The 22,447-nt window shown below is 40.3% G+C and overlaps 1 protein-coding gene across 1 annotated transcript; it reads left to right on the top strand.

Annotated features, from left to right (window-relative positions):
* The first annotated feature begins 12,641 nt into the window (after window positions 1–12,641).
* On the top strand, window positions 12,642–22,228 carry LOC146379360 (beta-2 adrenergic receptor-like). Its single transcript, XM_084940575.1, has 4 exons — window positions 12,642–13,014; window positions 15,758–15,914; window positions 16,024–16,315; window positions 19,005–22,228. Exons 2-4 carry the CDS (start codon window positions 15,761–15,763, stop codon window positions 20,038–20,040), a joined length of 1,482 nt encoding a protein of 493 aa, XP_084796701.1. The 5' UTR covers window positions 12,642–13,014; window positions 15,758–15,760; the 3' UTR covers window positions 20,041–22,228.
* The last annotated feature ends 219 nt before the right edge of the window (window positions 22,229–22,447 follow it).

Here is a 22,447-nt window from a genome sequence, read left to right as displayed (position 1 = left end):
AGTGCCTTGAGGCAACTGTTGTTGTAAATTGACGCAATATTAATAAAACTGAATTAAATTGAATTGAATTATTCCATGAATAGATAATTCTATTAATGTACAGCTAAATAAATAGCTAAAAAATTGACAGGACAGACCAAAGAAAATATTATCTGTAGATATAGAGAAACACCAAGAGGTGGCAGTGTATGTCTAGAAAAAAAAAGCACTGCACTATCAGTAAAGTCTATAAGTTTGGATAATATTAAAGTAAGATGTGACAAAAAGAGAGAAGAAAAAGTGAACATAGCTGGAATGCATTTATTATTGTCCATAGAAGAAGAACTGGGTATATTTTTGATGCCGCTGAACAAAATCACAGGAATATTTGGATTTATTTGGTATATTCTACTACTCTTTGAATTGCCAAACAGGTGTTCTATATATATATTTCTTTTGAAGACCTTGGCATGTGATTGTTCTCTCCTGCAGGCAGCAGCCCTCCAACCAAAACATGTTTAAACAGTTAACTTTCAGTCTGTCCTGGCTCACTTCCCTGTAATTGAGAAACAATGCACAAGATATTTCCTGCAAATGCTGAAACTCATCTAACCTCTACTGCAAAGATGAAGTAAAAATAAAGTCGGGGAACGCCTAAGCTCAAAATCTAACAATCCTCAGTATATTAAACCTGGCTGAGGTGTGTGTTTAGTTTTTGATCAGTTTTAAGACATTAGCAGCAGCAGAGGTTTGAATCGCTGCCGTGTCTGCAGCGGCTGCACTCAGAATCAAAAGGTCAAAGCTTTGAGTGTCTGCTCATGCCTTCAATCGTGAGTCCGCCAAGGTCAAAAAAACAATATGTCATGCATGCAGTTTGTGTGTCTCCAGCGACTCTCAGATGTGATTAATGACCCATTGTTAAGTCAGTCTGTCAGTTTAAAAGCAGTTGGGAAGAACTGAAGAACACAGTTAGGCAAGTGCACCGTGCGTGTTTGTCTAGTTCATTGATTTTCTACAGTTAGCTGATGTATTATGTTCCAAAAGAGGACGCATCTGTTGTTTGTAAAAGATGAAATTACACTGTTTTTGGTCAGAGCAGACACGCTGAGAGGAAGCTAAAACAGTAAGATCATCTGAACAACGGGATTTATGTACATGCGTAGGAATATTGTATATCAAGAAGGAAGAAACAGCATACTGACCATTATATGTGTAAATATAGATCGTTACATACATGTTAGTACTGTTGTTAGCACTGTTGTCTTAAAGTAAGCAAGTCCGGAGTTCGACTCCACCTCTGGTCAGAGGCCTTTCTGAGTTTGTTTAGTTCTCTGCGTGTGCTCCCACAGCCATGCCTCCCAATACCTCCCACAGACATACAATTATTGTGAATGTGAGTTTGTCTCTATGTCTTTTCCTGCATCAGGCTGCAGACCTGTCCAGGGTGTACCCCACCTTTCTCCTTGTGGTACCTCGGACAGGCTGTGGTCAGATAAATTGAAATTTCACTATATCCTCTGGACTAAAGCAGAAATGGACAAGTGCTGTTATCAGCGCTCAGCTGAAAAATTGCATCTCTGATGGTATGGGGTGCATTAGTGCCTATGAAATTGACAATTTGTGCATCTGGAAAGGCACCATTGGTTTTAGTACAACAAATGCTCCCATCTACCAACAGAAGGATCACAGGCTGACCTCTTTTTCAGTGAATGCCTTCTGTATTTCAGCATGACAATGCTAGACAGTATACTGCATATACAGCAGCAGGGCTTATAGTAGAAGAGTAGAACGTGTTAGGATGTCATGGAATTAAAAATAAAACAAAGAAAATCCAGAACTGTTGAGCAACTGCAACTTATATCAGACAAGAATGGGAAATTTCTCTCCCGCAAGTCCAGCAGCTGGTCTCTTCAGTTCCCAGATGTTTACAGACTGTTTTTAAAAGAAGAGGGGACACTACACAGTGGTAAACAAGGGCAATGTCCTAACGTGTCGGTGCCATCAAACCATGTGCTTATTTTTTGGTGCATTTTCTTGGCTTAAACATTTGATATGTTTTCTATTTTCTACTCTGAATAAATGTGGGTCTATGAAATTTGGATTCTGTTGCATTGTTTTTATTTACATTTGACACTTTTTTGGAAATGGGTTTTCAGATTCAAATCTCTGAGTGATATCATTCGTGTTGTTTCTGCACCACATTTTGTGTTACACACAGTTAGACAACAGAAAATCAGCAGGCTTGACAGTGTCATAAAGAGGGCGCTGCTGTTTTATTGCAAGCAGTTCCACCACTTCCCCTGCACAGTACAGAAGCTTACGGGATGGAGCAAATAAGAGACAGACAGAAATACAAAGATTGTGTTGTGCCTTAGCAACAAGTCACCACATCCTCCTGGACAGGAAGTAACTGGCTTTGAAGGAAATATGACATAACACCTACCTATAAACAGCTCTGCAGTAACAATAACATTTACCCTTACTACTGTTTCATTTACTTGCACAGTTCTAAACATGATAATGCCAATACTATTAGTAAATAATAATGGTAACTTCATTAAATAATAATAGTAAAGAAACAAACTGCAAACACAATATTGATATTGTATTCATTGTAAAATTGCTTATGATCTCATCTGTCAGTTATAAATAATTTATGACAGTAAATTCTTTTTGCTCTGTTTTTGGTCTCTACCAACAGAAGGAATTGTGCAGGTCTTTATCTGCTGAATGCTTTGCTGTGTTTAGGTGTGACCTTGTGCTATTTCTGTTCAACGTATAGCATACAGTGGGTGTTTCGAGCGTTCTTGTTCAAAATAGCTTCCCGATGAGATCAGCGAGGATGAAATAAAACGTTTAACCCACTGACATAGACAAAATCAGCCAAGTCACCCGTGTAATGGATAAGCGACACGGATGGATGATGGCTGAGCAACAGGCCTCTTTGAAGTCAGAATTGCAGGTTTGCAGCCTTAACAAGGTTTTTCTTTTCACCGTCCATTTTGCTGTGTAAAAAAGCCCTAAAACTGTTTGAGAATAATTCTGTGCAATTGCTTCAAAACCTTTATTTACAGAAACACACACAGAAAAGTGAGACTATGCACTCTTTGCACTTTTTGGTTTTGCAACTACTTTTACCTTTAACCCATAAAGTTGTCTTCACAAAGACTGGGTATTCTGTGTGTCTATTTATAGCAGAAAGGAGACACAAGTCTGTACATAAAGTCACACTGTGGAGACTTTCTTCCCATCTGAAGACAAAAATTATGATCTTGACTTAAAGGAACAAGGCCTTGGTACATATGTGTTTACTTGTGAGTTCATCAGTCAGGAAATGAAACAAGTTGAAGGTGAGGTCAAGGCTATTGTGTGTTTCAGTATAATAAGTGATCCGCCTCTGCTTCCTTCATTAAAGGGTCATAAGTGGACTCTGTGGGTCAGGATTCTGTTCTTTATTGAAGGATTTATTACATAAATCATAATCCAGAGATCAAGAGTTACAACATACGCCCTAAAAACTTCAGATTTATAGATATACGGGATTAAAATATGCCTGAAAAATCAAAAGGTGATGCTAATTATATATCATGCAGACATCCCCTGCAGCTGTCTTTTGTCTTACCTCAGGGCTTTCAATGAGAGTGTCTTTTTCATGAGTTCCATCATAACTGCTTGTTTGTGTTATGCTAGTCTACAATGTGCAGATTAAAATGCAGTGAATAATTTGGCTCAGAAACAGCTGTATTTCTCACAGCTTCTTGAAAAGCTTGTGGTACTGAAATTTTCTCTGGTAGTGGAGTAGAACCATCGCCCTTGGCTGACTGCCACTTTCTTTTCACACATTGTTCAAACCTGGATGCCGAGCCAGTTTTTCACAGCTTTGGTTTTTATCCTTAGTCGTTCTAGCAGCTGTGTTTGGACAGATAGGAATTCTCTCAGCCTTTGGTCTACGGAGGCATAGCAGGCGAGTGCAGCAAGTAATGTGTCTTTGCCTGCTGTGCGCCAAAGAGGAAGGTGAAACTCAGGAAGTGACAAACAGCAGTTAAAATGTGTTCATTCACACAGAACCCGTGGAGCTTAGAGATACAACCAGTTTTAAATCACGCTGAAACATGAAAACCGATGAAGATTTCATCTGACGAGCAAAAATACCAAACATTCCTCACACCCAGCTTCTCCAATGTGATGATTTGTTGTAAACGATTCCTTTCGTTGTTGTAGATGACATGTAAAACACTAACATGCACTATGACAAGTAGTCTGAGTAGAAAAGAAAAAAACTGTTGCATGCTTGCATTTTAACTAAAGCATGTGCAAAAGTCTTGAGTCAGCCATCATTTCTTCACCTTTTGCTTCCAAAGAGCCAGACTTTCTGGAAATTTAAAAAAAAAAAAAAAGGTTTTCTGAAGGGCTTTCAAAATGTTTCATTAGGGGTTGTTTTTAACTCATTTTCTGTTGTGTCATATATAAGATAACACTTGGCAAAGAACCAATTTTAAATTGTATATTTAGTCTCTATATTTAGCCTGCACAACATTTCTGACCAGTTCTTTAGGTGAAAGAACAGCTAAGAAAAATGCCAAAGATAACAGTTACAGATAACACAAAATAGGATTGATATACCAACAAGTTGATTCTCAAAAAGCTATTAGCCAAAACCTTTGCATATCTCCGTATGATGTGCAAAGACAAAAGAAGTGGCATGCCTACAAGCTATCTACAAGCAGATATCTACAGTATCTGAAATTCATGTCTTCAGGAAATAGGGAAAAGAAAGATGGCTGGTTAGGATAGAGATACAACGGTGAGTGTCTACAGCCATTTGTAAAACATGCTGGAGGCTCTGTTATGGTCTGGCATTTCAGCCAGTGTTGTTGGGGATCTTGTCAAAATTCATGGAATTATTAACATAGAAAAGTATGATCAGACTTTAATCCAACATGGAATACCATCTGGAAAGTGTCTGGCTGGCAATTTTTCATCATGACAATGATTCCAAACATACTGCCAGTGAGGTAAAAGCATACCTGGACAAAAAAAAACAACACAGTGGAACACCATTACTCATGGATTGGCCTAATCAGAGCCCAGATCTCAACATTATTGAAGCAGTGAGGGATCATCTTGACAGAGAACAAAACAAAAGGCAGCCAGCGTCCAAAGAAGAGCTTTGAGTGTCTTTCAAGGAGCCCGGAGAACAATTCCCGAAGAGTGCCAGGAATGCCAAGAAAGCTTGCAGACGAGAGTTGGAATAAAGGTGGTCATACCAAATATTGACTTTCTGTCTCATTAGAATTGTTGCACACGTTTCAGTAAATTGCTGCACCTATTTTTGCACTTTCCACAGAAAACGAACATGATAAATGATTTGGAAACGAAATGGATATAAGCATGGCTACACTGTCTATAGGTTAAGGTGTTTTTTAAATTCACCAAAAAAAGTCCACAGTATCAAGTAAACCGCGTGTGAGGCCGTCCCTTACAAATCTGTTGAAATGTGGAAACACTTGATGCATCCGGCCGTCCCGAAGAGATAAAACTGCTGACAACTGTTTGCAAATGGTGCTTGAAAATGGAAGACAAATGACACAAGTGGGAAGAAAGTACCCGGAGGGGGTGAAATTGAGGAGAGATGAAAGATGAATGGCAGAGATACACACAGGGGAGAAAAGAAGAAGCTAAAGAGTTATGAGTGAAAAGGCAGAGGAGGCTAGGGAAAGTGGAGAGAGTGATGAGGCCGGGCAGAAAGAGTGAAAGAGCGGACAAAATGAGAGAAGGTGAGTGATGGAAAAAAGAAAGGAAGAGAAAGAACAACAGCAACCTGATGAGAGGATGGATGAGGGGAGGAAAAGAAAAGTGCTGACGGGCAGAAAGACTGTTTTTCTTTCTGCTCGTGTGCTTCGTTCCTGTTCTGGATACCTGTCAGCACAGAAAGAGCCACCTTTTTTGAACACACATACAGGTGGTACTGTACATGGACCCCTGCATATATGTGTATGTATGAAACTTGTGTGATAGCTCAAAAAGCAAATGAAGAGATGGCCATTTTCTCATTTAAATGCATTCTGTGTTTGTGACCCTGTGTTTTTCTTACCAACTTGTTTAACTCTAACCTAGCTTCAGGGATTACGTCAATCATCTGTCAGCACAGCAGGTCCAGCAAAGTAGAGGGGATGTTTGTTTTTATGTGTTTCAATGCACATATCAGCCTGGCTGAGGTATTGAAATGTAGGCTAACTGAAGTCCCATGTGGCAGTCAGAGCAGCTCAGTCTTCTGTGTGTTGTGGTTTCTGGGTGTAGTTCTGTAAAAAAGAAAATAGAGCTTTCATGACATTTCTCACAACAAGTCTCTGTGGGTTTTTCCATTCACCGGCACTCTTTCGCTTTTTCCTGGATTGCACACATGCAGTTCCTGTCCTTGACTCCTCTCCTCACATCCTAATTCCTTCCACCACTGCAGAGTTGGTGAGGAAGAGATAGGAGAAGGGAGGAGTCATTAAAAAAAAACAATTCTCACTTTGGAGCCTCATTTTCAAGCATTGGGAATAAAACATGACTTTTGGCCAGCTGCACCTTTTTTTAAACCCTACTGCAGCCATAGATCTCAGGCATTATAGAGGTCAGAAGATGAAGAAGAAGTTATATAATTAGGGCTACTTTACATTCAATTCACAACATAGTACAATGCGACTATCACTGTTTTTAAATGTACACAGGCACTCAAACAATGAATGGTAACTGAACAACTGAAGCAACAAATGAATAAAAGGTCCTTTGAAGGTCCTCTTTACACTTTATTTTGCATATTACAGCTGTGTGCCATCCCTCTTTAATACACTGAAGCCATGGAGTACTGTGATAGATTTCTGGGTCACTAGCAGGAGGAGAGAGGACACAAGAAGGAATAAAAAAGAGAAATGAGAAAAGCCTCGGGTCTTTTTCTGGAAAGAGAGATTGCTTCAGACTTTTTCAGGTGTAATTTTTGGTGGTTGAGCAACAGAGTGCTATCCTGTTCCACTGTAGTGAGAAAGAGTGGGTACACTACAGCTAATATCTAAAAATCTGGGAAAGTAATTGGAAATCTAGATGGATAAAGAGCAGCAACGGGCCAGAGGAAAAATACAAAAATGAAATTTAGCAATGAGCTGTCACTTTAAGCAATGTCTATATTGACATGACAGTGTCACACAGTTGCTGCAGATTTGTTGGCTGCACTTCCTTGATGCAAATCTCACATGCTATTGGATTGAGATCTGGTGGCTGTTGAAGCCATTTGAGTGCAGTGAACTTTTTGCCAAGTTCATGAAACAGGTTTGAAATAAACTAAACTTTGTGATGCTTTATCCTGTAGCCATTAGAACATGGGCACGCTGCAGTCAAAGAAGGGTTGGGTATAGTCATATAATTCTGGCTCTACCATCTGAAGCAGAAATAGAATAATCTTCAGCATTTTCAAATCATCTATTGTCCAGTTTTAATGAAGAAAAAAGGAAACCACTGCCATTATTGCAGTTTATGTCAAATACTGATACAGGAAAATACATTGTCTGTCATGGTCCGTGGTCCTGTGTGCGATGCGCGGGTAGCCACACCCCCAGGCTGGGCCATCACCGGCACACCTGCTCTCCATCGGGGTGATTACCTGAAGAGCTACTTAACCCGGCGCTGACGGATGCTCCACGCCAGTCCGTTAATCACCTCTCTGTGGTAACTAGACTCCCGCGAAAGCGTTGCATTACTATCTTGTTGGAGCTGCGTTAAATCTGCCTACTTGTGTCTAGGTTTCGATCCGGCGTTCAGCGTCTGCCACCTGCCTGTCCTCCTGCTCAACTGGATCACCCGGTGCATCATCTGGCCCATCCACTACCTCCACGGATTTCCCTCTCACGGACGTCCCTCCCCAGCTCCCACGGTCCCGCTCTAATCGTAAGCCAACTGGTCTAACTCAGTTTTGATGTGTTTCCTCCGCTTCCCGGCTCCCTAGTAATCTCCTCCCCTTTCTGTTGCAGCCTCCCAAGGTCCTGATTCCGGCTTCCTCGCATCATTGCTTCCCCGGGTTTTTTAGTTCCTCGTTTTGCTCCTTTGGTTTTCCCGGGTCGCCTTTTGTTATTATATTAAAGTGTCCTTTTCTGCTAGCGCTTGAGTCTGCGTTTGGATCCTTTTGTGCACGCGCGCCGCGGCGCATGACATTGTCAAAAATTGGACATGTGGTAGGATGTGGTAGCAGCATGGTTTCAGTAATACCAGTGAACATTATGTACAGGATATACTGTTCAGAGCGAGCATTTCTTAGAAAAACAAAGGGGCCATACCAGAAATCCAGAAGAGGTTGAAAATGTGTTTCCTTATAGACAGTCAGTCGCTTCAACTTGACTTAATTACGCTTGTAATAGACTGAAACACATGCATATTTGCGCACAGTATGTGGGAGATATTTTCCTGCAGTAACTGTAGTTCAAGCTACTAAAGATCAACTTTTGAGATCGTGTATCTGGTCTCTGAGGTTCTGGAAAATATTTGCTGTAATTCAGAAAACAACCGTCTGCAGATCAGATTCAGCGACTGCTCTTTTGTGTGAAACTTTAAGGACAGTCGTCATTGACAATATAATTGTTCCCAGAACTTGGGGAGTGAACTCAGTACAGAGGTTGACTTCATGTAAATTTCTGATGAAACTTCTCAGTGATGATGGATATTTGTTTCGGCAGAAAGTAATAGAAAACATTAGAAGAAGAAAATCAATAAAAGAGACATGTTTATTTATCAAATCACAACAGAAGTCATCCATTTTCTTAACTGTTTATCCAACATCTGATAGCCGGCGAGCATACAGATCACAGCTGCACAGGTTGCCAGGGGGAACAGAGAGACAGACAACAGCATACTCCCAAATTCACAACTACAGTCAATTTATCATTAACGGTTAACCTATTAGCCTTGATAAGAAACCCACGTAACCACAGGCAGAACAAGCAAACCCCACAGAAAAAAAGACCATACCAAGAAGCTGCTTCTAAAACCGACAAGCAGCGTTAACCCCACTCCCCACCGCTACAAAAACATTTTCTCCACTGTTTCCTTACAAAGATTTGCTCCTCATCAGTCGATTGCTGTTATAATTTGTTCAAATAAAATCTAATTTAAGTGCTTGTGAGGACAGAATTTCAGTCACTTTGACAAGCAGACAAAGAATCAACTGGTGCAGCGACATTTTAGAAACCCCTCCAAAAGGACTCGTGTGTTTTCAATAGTGTGTAATGTTGGAAAGGCAATGCGCACTCTATATATTACCAAACGGATAATTGCACAGATAACAGAAAGTAACGTAAGAACACATAACCAGACATCACTGTATCATATATTATATTAACACAATGAGGAAATGCTGGAAGTATTTGGCAAGAAATAAAAACATTGCAGCTAAAAATATCATTAGAGTGACGGCACATGATTACCGCATTAATTTAAACATTTTACAATCAAGTTTACTGGCAACACTCAGCAACATAAGACTTTTTTTTAAAATGTCAATGTACTGTGTCTTAGCGTTCTTTCATTAAATGGGACTTTGGTTGAAAGAACTGGTGAGCTCAAGTGTCCAAACATGATGTATTGCTGAGGACAGATGAAAGAAGAAACTGACAAAAAGTAACAACAAAAGAGTGACGTGAATGAGGGAGCAGCTCTGGATGGGTACTTTTTGTGTGACGGGGAGCGAACGTGTGAAGAGATAGAGGAAAAGATAGGACGCAGACGGAAGAGGCGCCAAGAGGAATGTGACAAGAGGAAGTGGCCATACTGTCTGTTCTATGTCTCTTTTCCCACAAGAGGAAACATTAAAGAGCAGAAAACACAAACATTACAATAGAAATATTAGAATTTTTATGTGTATGTCAGACGAACACTGGTGCCAGCTGTCGTTTCCTCAGTGAACTGAGTGCAGGCTCAGCTTTATGAGAGCTTTCATCTGCACGCTCGGGGTGATTGTTGTCTTCTGCAGTACAGACCGTAGGGTGGTCGGAGCATAACTGACTAAGATCCTGAATTTCAATCATGCTGCTCAAATGTTCAGCTTTATCTTCTACCAGTACGTTTGGACAAGAGGATGTTGCTCTGGGCTCTCTGACAGACATGCTCCAAAAGAGGCCATAAAAAAGGGAAGAAGCGAGTGCCCGTGTGATGCTCTCACTGCAGCGTGTTTCTTGCTTTTCATATACAGCTAAAAGTCTGAATGGGCTGACAAAAAAAGTACTGCCCTAAAAACATAATAAAACATAACCCATCAGTGGTGTATATTTTTAGATGACATAATTGCTTCGGAGAAGCAATATGTATATATATTATCAGACAGAGATAAGCCACTTTGCAATTTTGACACGCTGTTGCTTAATCAGCCTGCAGAAGCATCTTTTATCTAACTGGTTCACATCTGAGTGGTTTCAATGCGCCGCACACGTGGGAGTCTATTGTTCACGACATGTAGGTCATCATGAGCATATAAAATGACGGCTTGTGGTGATCAAGTATGAGAAATTCTCTACATGAAAGCCCTGCTGGGTACATTCTGTGGTGTGTGGGAACCTTTAGGTGCTTCCTGTTGCACGCATCACCTCCTTGAGATATAAGGTTCAGGGAAGACAGAAGACCTTCATTTGCAGCTTCAGTGGAGTTCATTCTACCCATTTTGGTTAATGCCAGATGCCACCAGATCCGTTTACCTCGGAAGTCAGATGTCGGAACTTGGCAGTGACGTCACTGCCAAGTTGAGGGTGTTCCAGTGGTAAAGTCAGGTAAGCAAGAAAAAATTAGATTTTGATTGCTTCTCGGCAAGGTAGAGCAATTCATGCAGAGGAAAATTTTAAATGATCAGTTCTGACTTCCAACTTCAACTGGAACACATTAAGAGTCTTAACGTAGTAAGCACACAAGGTGGCATGATGGAAGGTGCAGGATTTGACTTAATGTCATAACTCAGTTGGGTGGCTCTCTACGAGGTAGCCTCTTTCCAAAACATTTTAGTGGCCTAACATTTGGTTGGGTATGATTACTGACACTACCACTGGTTGCATCAGAGGCATTCACGATCTTGAGCACTGGGTTGGTTTTTTATTTTGTATGTACACTGTATTTATGATTACTAGAGATCACAGATCACACAACAGCTTTGCAAACTTATGGAGACTTACCTTGAACGCTTTAAAAAATATATATGTTTTTTGGCAAAAGAGTAATCGCAGTGTTTTGTTTATATGTGACCAGTAGTGACTTGTCTGTGCTGTGATGGATCAGTGAAATGAGAAACACTAATGCACAAATATGAAGCAGCAAAGTTCATGTTCTATTGTGGGTCGTTTTCATTATGAATACAGTTCAACTGTATGCAGCCCAGTGAAAAAGTAAGTACACCCTCAGTGCTTCCTTATGAATTAAGTTGGTAAGTGTCAGCCAAGTGCTGCTAATGAAATCTGATTCATTGATCATCAGCAAGTGTGAGCACCTCTATAAACACTGAGATTTTGGCAGTTTGATGGTCTGGAGCGTTCAGTGTGTGGTAACACACAACTGGCATCCCTACATACATCTCCTCAAGGTGAATTTGCTGGGACCATGCAATGTTCAGGGAGATAAAAACAACAACAACAACAACAACAAAACGAGCGCTACATTTCAAACCTCACAGGCCTCAGGAAGCATGTTAAAAGTTAAAACACAATTAGAAAAAGACGTAACAAACCTGGATTCATTGGAAGGGCAGCCAGGAGAAAGCCTCCTGTCTCTAAAAAGAACATAGCAGCATGGTTAAAGTGTCGTTAGTTCATACCAAAGCGAAGATCTTTGGCTATATTTCACAGCACCCCGTTTGGCAAAACCAAACCCAGTATTTCTGCACCTCAAACAATGGTGGTGGAGAGATAATGATATTTTGCAGCCACATCATCTGGGGACCTTGTGGTGTAAACGAAAGCTCAATGAACTGAACCAACACTGCAATGAAGAGTGTGCCAAAAGTCCCCCACAAGCATATGAAAGACGGATAAAGTCATTCTACCAGCTACTGAATCAAGATGCGCACTTAGTTTTTCACAGGACTGTGTAGTGGTAGAGAAATCAAGGAAATAACTCGTGAAGTGATGTCGTTTAGAAAATTCAAAATTACATAATAAAACACTGTATTTCCCACATCCACTGTCTCTAAGTTTGTTTTAATGAGACTTCATGTAGTCCACATTGTATTAAACATTTTAATATAAAATAATAAATATTAAAATCAGCCCTGCAGTTTGGAACAAAGAAATAATCCAATTTAAGGTTTAATTCAACACGAGACTGGTGAATGGATGTTTAGCCTTGACTTTCTGTCTGAGCATGCAAAGTGATTCTTATTATATCCTCATACTGATACTGAATGCGCAGGTTATGGGAATACAGTATAACGCCATATTCAGTTTGAATAGTGTTGCTGTTATGTTTTGCACTGCTGTGGTGCAGAAGTACAGCTAAAGAGCAGCCAAATACAGAAGTCTGTGGTTTTGTTTGGCACCTCCTATGTGAGAATGTGAGGAGGGTGGTGCTGAAAAGAAGCTCAGAAAAGCTGCCCTGAATAAATAAATGTTAAAACCCTAAGGTTTCCCAGAGAGCACTGGGTGCTGTCCGGCTGTCAGTGCATTGCAGACATATGATATATAGCAAAAGCCATTCCTTGTCCTCTGATAGGCTACGATCCTGCTGTGATGTCATCGTGGCTTGCTTATAAAAAGGCTGACAGACTCAGCTGCTTCAAAGGGGCAAGTGTGCTTGAGACCTGAAAGTGTTTATACATGTGTGGGAACAGAAACAGGGAGCGAGACAGAGCACGCGCGTGTGTGTGTGTTTGTCTGTGCATGTCAGTCGCACACTAACTCCTGAAATTAACAACTCAGCAAAAAATGAAGAAAAAGCTGCTGGCAGACACTTTATTATGAATCTTTGTGTGGTGGATTTAAAAGCTTCTGGAGTATGAAATCACTGGACTGAAGAAGAGGACAAAGTCTGGAGGTAACAATTAAAGAACACCTGAAAATAAAAGTCTGTTTTACAAAGTGCAAATCTTGAGGGCAACCTATTTGTCACGGGTGGAAGCACCACTCTCTGTGATTTTTTGGACTTTTCCATCTCTTTATTTTACCGATGACAACAAAAGCTGGGTGTTCGCTCTCTCTGTGTATTTTCCACACTTGCAGCTTCATGCTTATATTTGTGCAAGCGCTTTTGTGTGTTAAGTGCTCAGTGTACTTACTATCACCATGCTCCCTCAGCCTAAATATTGAGACTTTTACGTCTCAGTAAATCTTTTGTGTTTGATTCGGTCTCGGCTGTTTAAACAGTTTTGGTTAGGGAGGCGATTGGAGTCAGTTTTCCAAGTTTGACTTGGTATTAATGTGTGCAACCACCTCCTGGAGTACTGATCCCCTCTGCAGGGGTAGTGCAGGGGTCATTAGGGCAAAGAGTAACAGGGTAAGTGACTGGTGTTGTGAGAAAAACAACAGCGACTGTCACATCATGTAAACATAAATGAATTAACAAGTACATGAAAGTCTGATTTTTGTGTGTGTAGCGCACAATCACACACATTATTGTCTAACAGAACTCATTTCAAAGCATAGTTAATGAAAATGCTATTTTTAAAAGGAGTCTGCACTTACCTTTCCAGCAGATCCATCATTTTCTCTGCACTTTTAGTTCGTATTTACTAAAATGTTAATGTGCTGACTTAGGGAAGTTTTCCAAGCCATGACGAATGTTCGCACAAACATGCTGCTGTGGACGCAGACGGCATGATTGACAGCATACCTGCTCTCCAAATTAACGTGCGGTGCCTCGCACTTGCAAAGTAATGACACCATTTAACTTTCATGTTTAGACGATTATGCCACTTACAGGATGACTGTCATAAAAACAACAATCGCCCGACATTTAAAAAGCATCCCAAAATTCAACACTTTGGTCATTGACCATGGGAGAACTGGGTAAACACTCGTGAATCAATGCACCTCTTTACTGCTGCCAATTAACATGTGTTGTGAGTGTTTGGACTGCATTGGAATAAAGCCAACATTCGCATGCATCTAAGTGCAAATGCACACAGAAGATCCAGTTGGCCAAACAACCTTATGATTAGCATTAAGACATAGATGTGTTCTTCTCTTAATTGCACATATTGGAGAAAAGCAAAAATAAGTCAAATGCCACCTGTGAAGGGCAAACAGTCCATAAGTAGTAGACATTTAGTATCTGTCTACTACTCATGGACTGTCCAGACAGGATAACTTATACAACGTACCATCCCCCGACAGGGATCTACATCAGAAGCGCAAACAAGGATCGCCATGTGTCTGCTGTCAGTTAGATGCCTGCTGTGGAAGAGCATTTATATTCAGTCTTGTTTTTATTATTACTATTTATGCTGGAACATGACTAGAAATAACATTGAGGAATAAATGCAACTGATGCCAAAGCTTTATTGTTATGTATTTTTTAATGTATCACTGGAATATATCTATAAAGTATCATAGCAATGTGGGGATTATTTATTTAAGCTGCCTGTTGTTGCTTTGCAGTGCACTGCTCCTTTGCAAACACCAGTATATGGGCTCCTGGAGCCTATATAGTATTTCACAAGCCTTGCTCTTCCTCAGCATCAGTTATTTGTGCTTAGTAACACCCTGAATCGAAAGTGTACACTCTGTACCATGGCACTAAGATTAGTGTGTAGAGGAAGTCCTGATGGCCTAGTGGTTTGGACAAGGACTTTTACTTCCTGTAAAAGTTTGCTGCTCACTTTTCTCCTGTTTTCTGTCACTGCAGTATTCAGTATCAGTTTTAAAAAAATGAAAACTAAAAATCTCCCTTTTTATGTGTTGACAGAAAAAGGGAGGTTATAGCAACACAAGGCAAGAAAAACATGAAGTTGGATGCTGATACATGACATTATATCACAGGACGTATGTTGTCACTGGGGAGGATACGTTTAAATCATGACAATATAGAGGAACATATAACTTCCTCTGTGAACACATATACACAGTATGTATGTTTCGATAAGATAAAAAGCAGGCTAGCTCTCATGCACAGACTTCTGTGAAAGCTATTTTTCATCAAATACTGCTCAACGTTTGATATCTTTTCATTCTTTGATCATTCTGGCAGAAAGAATGATCTGTTGGAATACAAACAGCTTAAATATACTCCTGTGTGTGTTAATGGCACTTTAGGAGCACAATCATCTGTCTGTGCATTTACTTATCTAAGCACTATTACATAACAAGGGCATTTAGTGTCTTCATTTACACGTGTTGCAGGAGCCATCCTCTTGCTTTTACCAGCACTGGCATTTGCTTTTTTGTTTTAATGGCATTAATGGTGTAAAAAAAGGAATACCCTTATTTGTTAAAGAAGGCCAAACAGATCAAAGGGTCACATGTAATCTTATTCAAAAAGCATCGGAGCCCGAGCAGATAACACCCCACTAGGAAGTGTGTGTGGACTAGTTGCAGCCAAATGCTGATCCTGTGGACTGAGGCTACACCAAAAAAAACATACAAATCGCATAAGCTGCTGCACAAACTGCTAAAAGCATGACAAACACAGAGGCATACCAAGGAACAAATACAAGCTGTCCAATCTCTTGTATACCTTTTAAACGTCTTCCCTACTAAATTGATCATGCATGCAAAACAATCAGTTTATGTGTCTTTATCTTTTGTGACCAAAGCTGTGTTTTTGTGTGTTTTCACTGTAGATCATGGGAGGTGTGAGTACTGTGTTAGCACAGACTAACCATTCACAGCACAGTAACTTCACCCAGGTCTTCAATTCTTCTAGACCAGAGTACAGTGATGCAGAACTCGTGCTGCTTGGTGTTGCTATGGTCATTCTGGTCCTGGCTATAGTTTTCGGTAAGTTGTGACTCTTTCGGTTCAATCAGACGACGGCTTGTATTTAAAATGCGCTTTTACAATTGATCCAGTTTATAGTTTCGAATACAGTTTGCTTTCTTCTACACAGGAAACGTGTTGGTGATTACCGCCATCCTGCGGTTTCAGCGGCTCCAGACTGTCACCAATCTTTTCATTGCCTCACTGGCTGTTGCTGACCTCATCATGGGTGTGGTTGTGGTCCCCTTTGGCTCTATCTCCATCCTGCGGGGAGTCTGGCAGTTCGGAAATTTCATGTGTGATTTCTGGACAGCGACCGATGTGCTGTGCGTGACTGCCAGCATCGAAACGCTTTGTGTGATCGCACTGGACCGCTACCTTGCCATCACCTCGCCGCTCCGCTACCCAACGCTGCTCACCAGGTACAAAAGAGATGTAGCTTGGCTAGTATGTAGCATGAGGTTAGATCAAGCTGCTACTGCAAATATCTCTACATTTTCAAACTTTCCAAGATGTTGCACACTTTGTTAAACCCAACCAGTGATGTCACATCAGGTGCTTTCTGTCTCCTGTTAAAGGCAAACACTGTTGACACTTGCTGCGGTACAACCAGAGGTGCAACATACTGGAAAATATGAGACTTTTAATCAGGGCATTAGTGACAGTTTTCCTTGAAGTGTGGCTATAGCCTCCTCTCTGAAGAGTTGTTTCTATAAGACTTTAATAAAGGTTAAATAATCTAACTTTAAACCACTTAAAAAAGGAAACTCTACTTTTTGCTCACATCAAAGTCTGCTTATGGATGTTCAGGATTGCAGCTAAACACGTGAAAATATTGATGTTCCCTTTTATACCCCTGTGCAAAGTCTGATACAGCTTGGGTTAAAGTCAGCTCGGGAGTGCAGATTGCATTTAAGGTTGAAAAAAAATCTAGAGGTGTAGAGTTTCAAAGACATGAGCTTTCTGTACCCCTGACTTTTCGCTTGAGGCTGGACATTTGGGGTTACAACCTTCAAAGTCATATTTATTCTTGCTAATATTTATTTTTGTTCTCTTCAGTGCCGCAGGCAGCGCACTTGATTTTATTGTATTTGTTACAATGACAATAAAGATATTCTGATTCTCAAATACAGTTGTGGTAAAATATAGATATAGTAACATTAAAATAATCGTTAGCAGGTCTTAAAATTAGTTAAATAAAACTTTAAATGAACAACAATACATTGGACGTATTACACTGTGTGACTATTTATTATACAAAATTAATGCCTGATCGCAGAAGCAGTGTGTGAAAAACTGAATACTTCCTTACTGCTTCCGTTGGGATTAACAGGGTAGGTAGCAGCCAGGTGCTGCTAATCAAATGCACTTCAATAAATGTGTAAGCGCCTCAATAAAAGCAGATGTTTTGGCCGTTTGCTGGTCAGGAACATCCAGGTGTGTGTTAACACAATGCGAAGAAGAAAAAACATCAGCAGTGATTTTATGAACGGGGTTATAAGGCCATTTTTAAACAATTTGAAATCCATCATTCTAAACTGAGAAAAAGTATTCACGAGTGAAAAACATTCGAGACAGCTGCTAATCTTCCAATGAGTCGACTCCTCAGCAAATTCCTCCTGTCAGACCGTGCAGTGCTCAAAGAAACTGCAAAATACCCAAGAGCTACATCTCAGACTCTGCAGGCCTCAGTTAGCATGTTAAATGTTGAAGTTTGTGATGGTACAATTAAAAAAAGACTGAACAACCATGGCTTATTTTGGCCGAGTTGCCAGGAGAAAGCCTCTTCTCTTGAAAAAGAGCATAGCAGCACAGCTTCGGTTTGCAAAGTTGCATTTGAACAAACCACAAGACTTCTGGAACAAAGTCCTTTGGACACATGAAACCAAAGTGGAGATTTTTGGCTATATTGTGCAGCGCCACGTTTGGTGAAAGCCAAACACAGCATATTAACACAAGCACCTCATGCAAAATCTCAAGCCCACTTTTTGCACCTTGCAGTCAGCGAGTCGATCATGAACTCTGTGTACCAAAGTATTTTAGGTCAAATTCAATCATGCAACACGACAATGATCACAAGCACAGCAGGCAATCTTCAGCAGAATGACTCAAAAAGAAAAGATGTTCTAACTCAGTCAGATCCAGTTACTGTCCAGACTTCTAGCTGATTGAAATTCTGTGTGTAAGAGAACTTAAGACCTTAAGAGAGCTTTGAGTAAATGAAAACCTGCTCACACTGATGAACGGAAACACCTCTGTAAAGACGAATGAGTCATAATTCCCCCACAATGATGTGAGAGACTGATAAAGACACACAGAGAAAGACTATTTCAAGTTATTGCTGCTCAAGGTTGTTCTGCAAGCAAATAATTCATGGGTTTTTTTGTTTTTTTTTTTACACACTGCTTCCACATATTAGCTTTGTTTTTATTGCAGAAATAATGACACGGTGCAACATGTCATGTGTTGTTGTTCATCTCAAGTTATAGTTACCTCATTTTAAGACATGATGATAAAGACTAGACAGTGTTTAAAAAAATTAATCCCGATATGTAAAACCTTAGAAATTATAGATGCCGTACTTCATTTTTCTTTTTTTACCATTATTATATCTGACTCAAATTCATCAAATTAATACATGTATAATGTAGGTAACAGTAAAGAAGAAAAGCCATTATCTTAGCGATTAGCCATATTAAATCAGAATGAATCAGAAGGACATATTTAGCAGAATATAGTTAACCAGACCCCAAACTCATAACTACCCACAAATACGTTACATATAAAATTTAAACGGAAGCTTAAGTAGACCACCAAACTGAAAAAGAGTGTATTTGGCATATGACATGGGGAGAATGAGAAGAATGAGGCATGTTATCTCTGCATGACGCAGTGCAGCTCATGTTACCTGCCTGAGCTAGATCCTGGGCTTAGCTGTAGTTAATTTAGAATGTAGTCGTGGCTATTATGTTGCTTTTAGAGCTCTTTTACATTTTTGGACAGCCAACATAATATTTAACTAAGAAATTATCTCTGTGTTGTCACTCACGTCTACTGTTTGCAACGTTCTTCACTTCTCTGCGCACTCTTTTGTCTCCTGCTGATAACCAGGGGTCGAGCTGTTGCAGTGGTGCTCGCAGTTTGGGTGGTGGCCTCCCTCATCTCCTTCCTACCCATACATCTGAAGATGTCGGTGTCACATGATCACAGAGCTCTCAGATGTTTGGAAGATGAAAACTGCTGTGAGTTCAACACGAACACGGCATACGCAGTGACTTCTTCAATTGTATCATTCTACCTGCCACTGGTGGTGATGATTTTCCTGTACACCCGCGTGTTCCAGGAGGCTCAGAAACAGCTGGAGAAGATCCGAGGAAGGGAAAGACATATGTATAACTTGCATTGCGCTTCACAGTTTGCTTATCCTGATGATAGCCCTGCATTAAATCAAAGCAGGACAGGAACTGAGGTGGGAGAAGAAGCAGGAGACGATAGTCTAAATATGCAGAACCCAAGTATGGACACTGGTAAAGAAGAAAAGGGGAAAGAGAGCAGATTGAGGACAGACAAAGGGGACGGAAAACATTCCGCCACAAAGCGTCTTAAGTTTTCTCTTAAAGAGCATAAAGCTGTAAAAACTCTGGGTATCATCATGGGAACTTTCACACTGTGTTGGCTACCATTCTTCATCCTCAACATCCTCAGAAACATACTCAGCCTGGACAACATTGAGGTACCCTTTAGACTCCTCAATTGGCTTGGATATTCCAACTCAGCCTTCAACCCTCTCATCTACTGTCGCAGCCCCGATTTCAGGCACGCCTTCCAGGAGATACTCCGTTTGAGGAGTAAGGGAAGACAGTGGAGCATAAGGAGACTATTGGGACTATGCAGCGAGAACAGCGGTTATCCCCCACAAAGGCTGAATGGGAACTCAGCTCTTACTGATGTTACAGAACTTGACATTCAGCATTCTAGATGGAAGGGCAGTGTGGAGAGTTCAATTCAAGGCAGCTCACTGAATCTGGCTCCTCCATCTTCTTGCTCTGAGCAAGTTTTAGATGTAGCTCCAGGATCCTTGACCAACGGGCAGGCAAACCGTTCTGCCACCTGGAGCTGTAAGGACAGTCTGAGTTCAATAGCTTGACCAATTAGAGCATTAGGATTCCCATTGTGTGTGCAGTAAGCACCGATTTGTTGAAGTTAATAATGTTTGTGTTTGAGAGTTGAGTAACTCAACCTTTTGGTCTTTTATAAGCGTTTTTATTTATGATCCGGGGTCTGATTTTTCCTCATAATGGCGTGAATCAAGAAGGCAGCTACATGGGCAAACCATATTCAGCAGTGTCTCCTTTCAAACAGGTATGAAGTTTGTCTCGATCACGAAGGCATCATGCTGTAGCTTATTTAACGAAAAAAGGGCAGTTTTTTGGTTCACGAGCTATAAACACAGGAAAAGTTTGCAAAGCAGCACCTTGAAAAAAAACTCACAAAGTGACATCAAACATTATCAACTTCCTGAAATTGGAATTACTACAGGGATGATATTGGTACCAAATAAAACATGTTTTAAGAGTACTAAAATATCATGCATGCTACTTCATTCCAAAATGCTCCTCGACTAAAGTCATGAGATTACCTGTTGCTTAAAAACAGAAGAGGAGTGAGCCGTCGGCGAGAAGGTTGCTGCTTCAAATCACTGCACATTGTCAAAAAGATCATTGTCCTCATAATAAGAGTGCAGCACAGCAGCATTAGAATGTACTGGAGAGCACTGAATGCTCTCTAGGTGCAGAGTCAGAACATTAAAGACTTAAACGTTTGGACTTTCAACTACTGTTGATCATTAACAGCCACTGAGTTATCAGGTGGGATAAATAAGATTCGCATCAGTAGATGTACCTCTACACCTCCCAAAGCTAATATTTATTTACGTCAAAATCCTACATTGCCTTGTTCTCGAGTTATCTCATTCACAAGATTTCCTGAAAACTTGACCTCTGACCTTGAGGTCAAGGTCACTGAGATTATGACTCGTTCGAGATTTTTATCAATTTGAATATCCTGCGTCGCCTCGTTCTCGAGTTATCTCCATCACAAACTTGAGTGTCTACCTTGCCCGCCCACTTTCCAGGGTTACGATAATACTCAATCAGGTTTATACAGCTGAAGGGTAAAAATGAATTTTAGAATAAGTAAAAGTGTTTTGACAGAACATAATGTGTTCTTGCAAAATACCATCAAAATACCAGATGAGGACTACCTGTCTTGAAAAGCTGCCACAGTAATGGAGCATTTTAAGTCAAAAACGGTGGTTTCTTACATTGTTCCACAAAGGATTAAATGTGAAATTTAAATAATATTTGCAGTTAAAATAAACTTTTTTTTCTCAGAAACCAAAGTTTATGTATAATATCAAGATAAACTCTCCGTGAACCAGAACCCAACAGGACTGAGATAAGAAACTACATGTTTGCCCAGTGGCCAAAGGTTTTATTTGAAACAGGGAGTATATTTTAAGGCTCGCAGTTTGCCTGTTTTCTTCATTCCTTCTAACAAAACTCACAACTGGTCTGTAGTTATTTGGTGGTGTATAACTGTGTATCAGATAAACATGTGAGACCCAAACTTGTGACTGTCATGAGTGTCCTCCCCATGTGTTGGCTTCCTTTCATCACGTATTCCCTTATCCCCCACTTTGTCCCTCCACCAACAACACCATGAACCCACGCTTTCCTTTTATCCTGTCTGCTTTTGCTCTGTTATAAGTACGAACGGTGCACTCTGTCACAAGAGCTGGGAGATCTTTTTTTATGTAGTTGGATCTGGTTCAATAACATTGTCTGTTACACTCCCTGTAAAAACATACCAATCAGGTTACACATATTTTAAGTGCTTACTTTATACATTGCTCTCAGCAGAAGCTTTGCAGAAACAAAAAATTTGTTTGGATTAGTCTTTATTTCACCATTTCCTAAATTCAAAGTGATGATAATAAATTTGTCCAAATACAAAGCAGAGCAAGTCAGACTGAAAATGATCTCTCTTGTTCATCTTTTATGTGCACAAATAATTATTTGATATGTGATTTTTTTTTTTAAATACTCTTGAACAATGTCAGTTACTGTAAATATCGCCTGCATGTATCTGTCTCAGTGTACAGTATGTTTACAGTATGTGAAAATGAGTATTTTTGCAATGCAAAGCTCGAAACAGCCACAGAATCTTCTTAATGTACTGTTGAAATTTGGATTACCTTTCAGGTGGGTGTTGTTTTTTGCATTGGGGTTCAAGTTCATTAAGTTATGGGAAATAAAACAGGTAGAATAACTGAAGTATGCCTTTTGATGATAACTGAACTTACTGAAACCCAGGGCTGGACTGGGACAAGAAATCGGCCCGGGCATTTTGACTAGAGACCGGCCCACCAAAAATGTGACGTCATTCAGGGGTAAAACCGCAAAGGATTCTGGGAACTTGTGGCAAGAGGTACTAGCGCATGCAGGCTTTCAATTGAACTCAGTTACACAGCGATGAAAAGAAACACAAAAAAT

The sequence above is a fragment of the Perissodus microlepis genome, chromosome 10, assembly GCF_051167445.1.
Source record: "Perissodus microlepis isolate ML-2025 ecotype Zambia chromosome 10, ASM5116744v1, whole genome shotgun sequence".
Classification (NCBI taxonomy): Eukaryota; Metazoa; Chordata; class Actinopteri; order Cichliformes; family Cichlidae; genus Perissodus; species Perissodus microlepis.
Note: the sequence above shows the minus strand (reverse complement) of the source record. Positions and strands in the feature narration are given on the sequence as shown.

Bases quoted from the DNA above. Each gene is read 5' to 3' on its own strand.
- LOC146379360 (XM_084940575.1), top strand. From the start codon at position 15,761: ATGGGAGGTGTGAGTACTGTGTTAGCACAGACTAACCATTCACAGCAC. The intron at 15,915-16,023 runs GTAAGTTGTGAC...TCTTCTACACAG, and splicing joins GGTCCTGGCTATAGTTTTCG to GAAACGTGTTGGTGATTACC. The intron at 16,316-19,004 runs GTACAAAAGAGA...GCTGATAACCAG, and splicing joins TACCCAACGCTGCTCACCAG to GGGTCGAGCTGTTGCAGTGG.